General features: G+C 35.0%; 1 protein-coding gene across 1 annotated transcript; it reads left to right on the forward strand.

The window, feature by feature from the left end:
• The first annotated feature begins 1,641 nt into the window (after positions 1–1,641).
• LOC107923599 (uncharacterized) lies at positions 1,642–2,223 on the forward strand. Its single transcript, XM_016853782.1, has one exon. It carries the CDS (start codon positions 1,642–1,644, stop codon positions 2,221–2,223), a length of 582 nt encoding a protein of 193 aa, XP_016709271.1.
• Positions 2,224–10,932: the final 8,709 nt, after the last annotated feature.

A 10,932-nucleotide genomic window follows, 5' to 3' on the forward strand; every position in this document is an offset into this window, starting at 1 on the left:
TATTCTTATCTATAGCAAGACGTTGGAAGACCATGTGTTACATCTCAAATCCGTCCTTGAGACTATACGTAAGGAGACTCTATATGCTAATCTGAAAAAATGTACCTTCTATTCTGATAAAGTTATTTTCCTTGGTTTTGTAGTTAGCTCGCAAGGCTTGGAAGTTGACCAATAGAAAATAAAAGCTATCCAAGATTGGCCGAGACCTACAACTATTAGCCAAGTTTTGAGTTTCCATGGTTTAGCCAACTTTTATCAACGCTTTGTGCCCAATTTCAACACCATCGCTGCACCATTAATGAGTGTAATTAAAAAGAATTCCGCATTCTATTGGAAAGATGAGTAAGAGAAATCCTTTCTTGAAATTAAAAACTGCCAACTAATGCTCCTTTAATTGCTCTGTCTGATTTTACTAAGACTTTTGAACTTGAGTGTGATGCATCAGGTGTTGGAATAGGTGTTGTTCTAACCCAAGACGGTTAACCCATTGCCTACTTTAGCGAGAAGCTTAACAGAGCCCCACTCAATTATCCAGTTTATGATAAAGAGATGTATGCATTAATTCGAGCCCTTGAGATGTGGCAACACTATTTGCGGCTAAAAGAATTTGTGATCCATTCCGACCATGAAGCTCTGAAACATATCAAAGGCCAACACAAGTTGAACAAGCGGCATGCTAAATGGGTCGAGTATCTTGAGTCGTTTCCCTATGTAATTAAGTATAAGAAGGGTAAATATAATGTTGTAGTCGATGCCTTATCACGGAGGTATACATTATTGTCTACCCTTGAATCGAAATTGCTTGGTTTTTCTTTCTTAAAGGATTTGTATGCTAACGATGCTAATTTTTTTGAAATCTACTCTGCTTGTGAGAATGCTGCCTTTGAGAACTTTTATAGGTTTGACGAGTTCTTATTCAAGGAAGGCAAGCTCTGTGTTCCACAAAGCTCCATCTGAGACTTACTCGTGCATGAAGCGCATAGTGGAGGTCTCATGGGACACTTTGGTGTTCGCAAAACCTTGGCCACACTTAATGAACATTTCTATTGGCCTAGAATAAAGCGAGACGTGGAATAAGTATGCGAAAGGTGCTTGGCATGCAAAAAGGCTAAATCAAAGGTTCAGCCCCATGGGTTGTATACTCCCTTGCCCGTACCCGAAGCACCTTAGACAAATATATCTATGGAGTTCGTCCTTGGATTACCTAAGACAAAAACGGGAAAGGATTCTATATTTGTTGTAGTTGATCGTTTTTCTAAAATGTCCCATTTTATTACTAGTACAAAGACTGACGATGCTGTTCATATTTCCAATCTTTTCTTTAGGGACGTTGTTTGCCTGCATAGAATTCTGCGAACCATCATTTCTGATCGTGACGCCAAATTTCTTAGTCACTTTTGGAGATCTTTGTGGAGTAAACTTGAAACTAAATTACTATTCTCAACTACCTACCACCCTCAGACGGATGGACAAACAGAGGCGATCAACCGAGTCCTATCCACTTTACTATGAGCTATCATTCGAAAGAACTTAACCTGATGGGAGGACTGTTTGCCTCATGTCGAGTTCGCCTACAATCAATCAGTTCATACGTCGACCAAACATATGCCTTTTGAAGTAGTTTACAGTTTTAATCCATTAATGCCCCTAGATCTAATTCCTTTACCTAACGATCAATTAATTCATATTGATGCTAGGAAGAAGGATAATTTTGTGAAAGGCCTACATCAAAAAGCACGAGCCAATATACAGGCAAAAACTGATTCGTATGCACAACAAGCCAATAAGGGGTGCAAGAGGGTAGTTTTCAAACCCGAAGATTGGGTTTGGGTTCATATGCGTAAGGAGCGCTTCCCAGCCCAACGAAGGTCCAAATTGCTACCTCGAGGAGATGGTCCTTTTCAATTCATCGAGCACATAAATGATAATTCATATCGACTTGATTTGCTGGGTGATTATAATATAAGTGTCAGTTTTAATGTGTCTGATCTGTCTCATTTTGACTTAGATTTTGACTTGAGGACAAGTTGCTTCGAAGAAAAGGGGAATGACGTGGCCACGCCCCAAGGATCAACAAGCTCCAAGCCCAATCACATCGAGATGCCCAAAGGACCTATAACTCGAGCTCGGGCGAAACGCCTTCAAGAAGCTGTTTCAGCTTTGTTTGCTCAACTTTGGAATGACAATGAGCTCCAAGCCAAAGGGATAGATTGGGCCAGCTAGTACAAGCTCCATACACTTTAGTTCAAGCTGATTTCAACTCAATTCTAGCTTGCTAAACTCTATCCAGCTCAATTCAGCTTATTTGAGCTTAATTCAGCTTGTTGAGCTAGATATAGTTTTCCTCCAGCTTATTTCTTTATCTTTTTAAATAAACTAAGTATTAGTTTTATTTTCATACACTTGTCACAGCTCAAGTCCGAATTCTCTAGCTCAAATCAGCTTATTAAAATTGTTTTCACATGTTTGAGCTATACAAATTTAATGTGTGTCTTATTTAGAGCATAATTTTAATGTGTTCGGATTTGAACAAATTTAATAGCTGCTGCAATTTAATTTGTGCAGCCGATTACATGTTTTTAATTTTTCTAACCTACAGCCGAATTTATGTTGTGTCTTAATTTATTGTTTGTGTTTAATATGTCTTAGTTATTACTTGTTTAAATGTGTCCTAGCTGAATGCATGATTTTAATGTGTCTTGGGCTATCAAATTTAATATGTCTTAAGTTTGACTTATTGTTGAATTTCTTTGGTGCAGGTCCATGCTAGGGACGACATAAATATGAGCTGATGGTTTAGCTCTTCCAAGCACCTCATCGAGCATAGCAATAGCCAAAGAAGGCTGCTGATTGCTATCTCCAAGCAACCTTTCGTGTATGCCAAAGGCCAAGGGAGCTGATGCTTTCTTTCTTCTAGGCTGACCATCCAGCTCTTCATGGCAGCATTTTAGGTGTTCACATTGCTGGAGATCCTTTTCACACAAGAGTGGCTGATTGATTTTGTGCATTCACACCAAGGGACCATTCACATTCGGTTTTCACACTTTGGGAACCATGGAAGTGCCCAAGCTGATCATTGAAAATGCAAGACCTTTTAGCTCAACCAAGCAGCTCCATTAAAGAGTATTTAGTCTTCTTGGTCGAACCTAGACAAGGCTATTCAACTCACCATTCACTTCCATTATTTTCTAGCTAATTAGACGCATCTAGAAGCAACCTTTGACGTTCTCCATGCACAAAAAACTACAAGGAAGCTTCTTGAGGAATTCTAGAATTTTTAGCTAACCTTTTAGTTACCTCAAGAGCCTATTTGGCTAGCCCCTTGTTTTGGTTATAAATTTTAGCTCATTTCATTTTGTAAAAAACTTTTGAAATTTTGTTTAATGAAACTCTGTTTCCGTGAGGCTTACTTCCTCTCAACTTTCGTACGAGTCTCGAGCAACTTATCTAGCTTGCTAGTGGTATCAACCGAACTTGTTTTCTGAACTTATCACCATCTCTTTGGTGTGGCGTTCTTCTATCCATCTACCAACCATCCTTCACCTTAAGCCATATAAGATTTGGGGCGATACTCGATATAGTATCGAATCATTCTTGACGCTTAAGTTCTACAGCCCATTTTCATCCACTTTTAAACTATCTTATTTTTTTGCTAAATCGACCTATCCACGATTTCTCCATTTAAACGCCTTCCCTTTCTCACCCACTTTGAACCCATTTGACATTCATCTCCATACTTAACCAAATTTCACCCTTCTTGAAACCGAATGAAACTTTTCGTTGACGATCGGGCAATTTACGTAGACTCAACTCATTCAACCGAGCCGGATCATGTCAGCAGAAAAAATTGACAACTAGAATTTGAGAATTAAATTATGAAATTGAGAAGAAGAAAAATAAAAGGAAAAAAAAGGAGTGAAGAAGAAGGTTATGTTCACATAAAAAAATAAAAATTTTACTTCAAAAGCCAACTAACTACTCCCACAAAATAACTAAAACATTTTTCCGCTTCACTTATGTGAAGATTCGAACATGGGACCAAAGAATAAGTAGATGCTTAACTAGTGAACTAGTAGTGTAACAACCCAATTTTGGTGAAATCAGAACAGTGGTCTCGGGACCACAAATCTGAGCCGAATAATAAAATTTATTTTTATTTTATTATATGGTCCGTATTATGATAGACATGTCATGTGAAAATTTTCATAAGGAAATATTATCGATTAAGTGTTTAATTACAGGAAGAACCAAATCGCATAAAATGCAAAAGTTGGATTCTAGTAGCTAGAAGGATCAAATAGCTATGGAATTCAAAAATTAAGGTTCTTATATGGTAATTAACCATTAAAGAAAGTATGTAGATATTTTGGTGAGACTCATCCATGGAAAAATAAAAAAAGGCTAAAGACTAAATTGGAAAGATGAAAAGTTATTAAATGAAAATTTAATTAAATGAAAAAGAAAACAATTTCATATCATATTTCCCAAATATTCCTATGGAAACCCTAGGAGAGAGGAGGAAGGCTTATCAAGCTTATTTGGGTAAGTAATCAAGCCCCGTTTTTAGTAATTTTTATATTTTTAAAACAGGGATAGTCTAATCTATCTATTTAGGGGATTAAATTGAAAAGTTATCAAAGTATGAAATTTGGGTCATGGATGAATATGCTGGAAATATGAAATTTATGGTAGAAAATGAAAGATTGTTGATCGATAAACTACTTTTACAAAGCAATTTTTGATGGAAACTTGATTTAAGGACTAAAATGAAAAAGTGATAAAACCCATGGAAAATTCTAAAATTTTTGAAATGTATATGCTGTAAATGTAGTATATAATTTCGGTTAGGCTTGGAATAGGGAGTAAATTGCATAAATTTCATTTTCCGAGCCTAGGGACGAAATAAGAATTTATGGAAAAGTTAAGGGCAAAATGGTAATTTTGCCTAAGATAAAAATTGAGTCCACTTGAATATAAAATATGATAAATTTATGTCAAATTTACTCATATAGATTCGGATAGACCAATTTCATAGCTAAAACGAGGAAAAGAGGAAAAAGTCAGATTAGTAGATTTTCATACACGAACAATTGTCGAGGTAAGTTCGTGTAACTAAATTTATATGTTTTTATGCTTGAATTAAGTGTTGTGTTTGTGAATTGTATAAATATAGTATATGTATATGACGTTGAAAATATACCTGACAAAGCCCGATTAACAAAAATGCCCAATAAAGGATAAACGAGAAAAATGTTACTTTTATGTTTGGAACGAATGTGGAATGTGATCATTTAAATTATATGAATGTTATAGATGTATAAAATAATTACATGCCGGGAAATGCTTGAAAATGTTAAATCTTGTTGAATAAATGAATATTGATGGATACGTGATTCCTCGAAATGAATGAGGTTTTGCATTTGTTGCTAACAGGATTTAGCTCAGACGAGTAATCTTATTGACCTCATTTCTGAAAAAGGATTTAGCCCAGACGGGTAATCCTGATATAAATCCTCTCGAGCATATGTTATGAATTGGATTTAGCCTGGACTGGTAATCCTGTCGTATACATGTGTGGCTCGGGAGTGTACTCTCTGATATAGTACCCTATGGGTACCATTGGACATGAATTGACGGATCCTAATTCGTACACCTCAAATGTACTACCTATGTAACCATCGATATTTCAGATAAATTCAATGAGTAAAAATCTTGATATGAAAAGATACGGATAAGAAATGAGTTATTGCACGTATCCGGCTCAAATACAAGTAAATGATTATACATGACATATGATATATGAAAACATCAGATGATGGTATTTGTACATGGTCTTTATTTGATAAATATATGTTCATTCTTGATTATAAACTTGTACACCTTAAGTGCACTAATCGTGACCTTGATGTTCTGAGTAATATGAGCAAAGTTTTGATATGAAATGATCTGAACTCGAAATGAACTATTATGAAATTATACATGAAATAATGAGATAAAATATGCATATTGAATGATTACATGTTGCGGAAAGCATATGTGCTTGGAAACTTGATTGTTGTTGAGCCCATATATGTTTTGATGTTAATGTGGAATACATGACTAACAAGGGGAATGAGAATATGTGTAAGGCTAGAGATCAAATGGATTGATTATGCCTTACATAGTTACCTCAAAATAGAATGAATGGTAAGTTAAGTACCATATTATATGAACTTACTAAGCATTTTATGCTTACTTAGTTTTATTTCTCTGTTTTAGAGTAAATTAGAAGCTCGTTGGATTGGAAGCTCAGTGGAGATCACTCACACTCTCGATCGGCCCATGTTGGTACAATATGGTAAATCAATTATGGTTGTAATGGCATGTATAGGATATATTGGACATATTGGCATGTAAATGAAAATGATGCTTGTAATCTAGCCATTGGAATGATTAGTAATGGTTTGTTTAAATATACTTGTAATGTCAAACTATGGTAGCTACATATATGTTAAGTAATTGATCAAATCATCTTTAATACATGGATTGAACTAAGGTATGATTGCAGACATGTATGCATGAAATGATATGCCATGATGAATGATGGAATTTGCTAAACTTGAATGCTTGAATTAGTTGGTTCATGGATGTGAGTTTAAGTGTAGGTCATTGTGTGAATTTGAGTGAGAAATGAAGCCAGATATGGCTTTACATGGGCATGTGTCTAGATTGTGTATAACACATGGCCGAGTACATGGGCATGCAGTTAGGCCGTGTAACACCCTTTACCCGTACCTGAGGTCGGGATAAGGTACGAGGCGTTACCGGACAAACATACAAACATTAAACTAAAATAAGGGCCATAAAATTTCATTCATATTTCAAAACGTTCATTCACTTACACATAGTACCTTATTTGAGTCTACGAAGCCCAAAACATTTTTAGAAAGGGTTCGGAACTAAACCGAGAACTTACAAAAATCTTGGAAATTTCATGCTTTAAGGCTCCACACGCTTGTGTCCCAAAGTCGTGTTCCATACACGGCTGAGACACATGGTCGTGTCTCTGCCTGTGTGGAATATACCTAGGCTATTTTCCAAGCTTTGGTCAACCTTAATCTCTTACACACTTATACAAAATCAAAAGCATATAACATGGTATTCATTTAATGATTAAATATTCTCAATTAAACCACAAACATAGCATTTGTATGTCATCATACATGTGTATCTCATACTTATTTTACCTTGTTTATTATAGTACCACTTATACATTTATACCAAGATTATCATCTTACCAAATATCTTCAGCTTAATCATCAAACATTCATATTTAAAACTAGATCATATCTTTATAAAATACCACAATTTAGATGCGCAAAATAACATGTTTTCCTGAAACATTTCAATTCAACTCCATACCCAACAAGCATTACATTGAGACTAGTCATATATATATACATGTCATGATACATATCATTCTCTTTCTATTTTCTTATAAACACATATCATTTATTTCATTATATCAATATTTCACATACCATAGTTTCCATGTATTCCACATATATTTATTTTCCTCCTCCTCCTCTCCATTCCAAATCCTTAATGTATATAGCATTCTTGTAAGTACGATTTCACAATTTACTAATAAATGCTCACATCAAATTGTCCACACGAGTCATAGTCACTTACTTATCTATAATTTGAGCTAAAGAGCTCCAAATTAAGATCTATAAATTTCCCCTGAAACTAGACTCACATATATTTCGACCATTAAAATTTCATAATTTTTTGTTTAGCCAATTAGTACAGTTTATTCATTAAAATTTTCCCTATTTCACATTCTGATAGTTCTGACCTCTCTTCACTAAAAATTAATTATCTCACAGTACAGAACTCGGATAATGTTATTGTTTATTTATATTGAAAATAGACTCATTAGGAATTTTAAAAATATAAGTTTAAGCCTCTAATTATTTTTATCCAAATTTTTGTGATTTTCCAAAGTTAGAATAGGGGATCACGTAATCATTCTGCACCAGTCTTACAAAAACATAAATATCTCAAAATATAGAATCTTTTTCTTGCTCTGTTTCTTTTATATTAAAATAGACTTATTAAGATTTAATTTTATATCTCATTCAATCTCTAATTCAATTTCTACTATTTTTAGTGATTTTTCAAAATCACATCACTGCTACTGTCCAAAACAGTTTTATTGCTAATTCACTCTTTCACACTTTCTCTGTATTAACCTCATTTTAACATACATATCACAAATCATTTTCACCACATTTCATACATCACAAGTATAGGCCCATTGTAACACCTCGTACCCGAGTCCGTCGCAGGAGTCGGACACGAGGGGTTTGCAGACTTAAATCACTTCTTTGCACAATCCATTTTAAATTTTCCAAGCAAGCTGGCTAACTGCGTCACTGTCACCTTAAAAATCATATCTTGAGCTTCACAACTCAAAAATCAGTTTCGTGATTTTTCCCAGAAACTAGACTCACATATACATCTACAAATTTTTTTATAGAAATTTTTGTTAGGCAAATTAGTACAGTTTATTAGTCAAAGTCTCCCATGTTACAGGGATTGACTACACTGACCTTTGCACATTACGACTTGGATATCTCCCTGTACAGGGCTTCAACACTGATGCCGTTTGTTTTTATAAAAACTAGACTCAAAAAGGAATCTATGAATATATGGCATGACTTCTAATTATCTCTGGTTAATTTATAATGAATTTCCAAAGTCGGAACAGGGAATCCAGAAACCGTTCTGGCCCTATCTCACAAAAACCTGAATATCTCTTAACATACTGTTCATATGATCGTTTCATTACTTTCCTATGAAAATAGATTCATCAAGGTTCGTTTACATAATTTATTCACTATTTAATTCCATTCCTACTATTTTTAGTGATTTTCCAAATCTACATCACTGCTGCTGTCAGCATCTGCCTTTAAGGTAGACTTTACCTATTTCATAGTTTCCATGATTCAACTAGCCCTTTTAGCATAAATAGCACAAATTATGATAGTGATTAACCATTCCCATGACCAATCCTTTTGTTAAGCATATCCACACCTCTCAATAACCATATCCATACCAAATGGTTATAACATTATGCTCAAACATATATAAGCCATTTTCGCATGGCTATCCAAAATTATACAAATCCAAAGGGTCCATGACCCACAACAAAAAGGGTAGTCCTATACATGCCATTTCAAAGTTCAACCAAAAGTGTACCAAAAGGGGCTTTGATAGTGTGGGCAACTTCGACTTCAAAATTCCCGAGTCCGATAGCTGACGAACCAAAATCTATAAAACAGAGAATCAAAGAAACGGAGTAAGCATTTAGTGCTTAGTAAGTTTGAGCAAAGAATTTAAGCACAACTGAAGTATAGCATTCATATAACTAAACGGATAATTTCATATGCACAAATTCTCAATATCATAATTACTTCACATTACCAACCCTTATATTGACACACAAAAGATCAACTTAGCCAAGGCCGAAAACTCATAAATTTACTGAGCGAATATTATTCGAAGGGAATCAACTATTCCAATGCACACACGAAACATACCTCATTGTTGGGATTTTACAAGCGTATTAACTGAAATTTTTACAGCAAGATCGCTCATTCCCGAATCACGTACCTTCGGAATTTAACCGGATATAGCTACTTGTTCAAAGGCCTTCGGGACATAGCCCGGTTATAGTAACTCGCACAAATGCCTTCGGGACTTAACCCGGATTTAGTAACTCGCACCAATGCCTTCGGGCTTAGCTCGGAATTAGTAACTCGCACAAATGCCTTCGGATCTTAGTCCGGATATAGTCACTTAGCACAAAGCCTTCGGGACTTAGCCCGGACATCATTCGAATAACCATGCACATTTATCAATAAATCATGACACATCCGTATTTCATTTTCATTACCAAAGCTCAAACACAAGACACTTACCACACTTGCAATTTCGGCTCAATAGCCACATACAAAGAGCATGATTTTGATTCGCTTAAAATATGATCTAATCAAATCATAATCTAAGTTCCATTACTCGAAAACTTACCTCGGATGTTGTCGAACAATTTCGATGGCTATTCGACCACTTTTTTCTTCCCTTTATCGGATTTAGTTCCCCTTTGCTCTTGAGCTTAATTTAACAAATAAATTGATTTAATCATTTGAGCATCGAAAAGAGGAACTCAAGGTACTTAGCCCATATATAATTCATTAGACATCAAAGTCACATATGTACGGAATCATGAATCAAACTCAACACATTAGTTAGTATTCTCCTTAGCCGAATTTTCTAAGTCAAGATAAATCCTTCAATATGCTTACCTATGGCCGAACAAACACATCAACCTATGTACTCATTCATGTGGCCGAATATGCATGTTTATGTTGAGGCCAATTATATACTTAATACCACACACAAATGGCATACATTTTACTAACTAATGCATTACATATTATAACTCAATACGCATCCATCATTTACTCCATAACCGAAACACCATCATATGAAAATATATACCTTGAGATATTATATATGTCATGCCAATACATCATGTGCAAACATATATATATGTGTAAGAGCCGAATCACAAGGTTGATTATAACCAAAGATAAACATAAATCCAAAACACAAATCTTACCTACCATGCAATAAGCATAAGTCATACTTATGGATATACCATGGCCGAATACATCACAACACCTTACCATTTCAATTTTGATCATGGTTAAACAAAGAACTTAATGTCTCACTCAAAAATGCTAAAAAGAAAATCCAAGAGTTAATCAATCCACCATCACATGTATCATTAACAAGCTTCACATTTAGCATGCAATGACATTAACACAAAATCCACCTTGGCCGAATATCATCCCCATGACATAGCAAAGATTTGAACCATGGCTA

This window comes from Gossypium hirsutum, chromosome A03 (assembly GCF_007990345.1).
Source record: "Gossypium hirsutum isolate 1008001.06 chromosome A03, Gossypium_hirsutum_v2.1, whole genome shotgun sequence".
Lineage (NCBI taxonomy): Eukaryota > Viridiplantae > Streptophyta > Magnoliopsida > Malvales > Malvaceae > Gossypium > Gossypium hirsutum.

Bases quoted from the DNA above. Each gene is read 5' to 3' on its own strand.
- LOC107923599 (XM_016853782.1), top strand. From the start codon at position 1,642: ATGCCCCTAGATCTAATTCCTTTACCTAACGATCAATTAATTCATATT.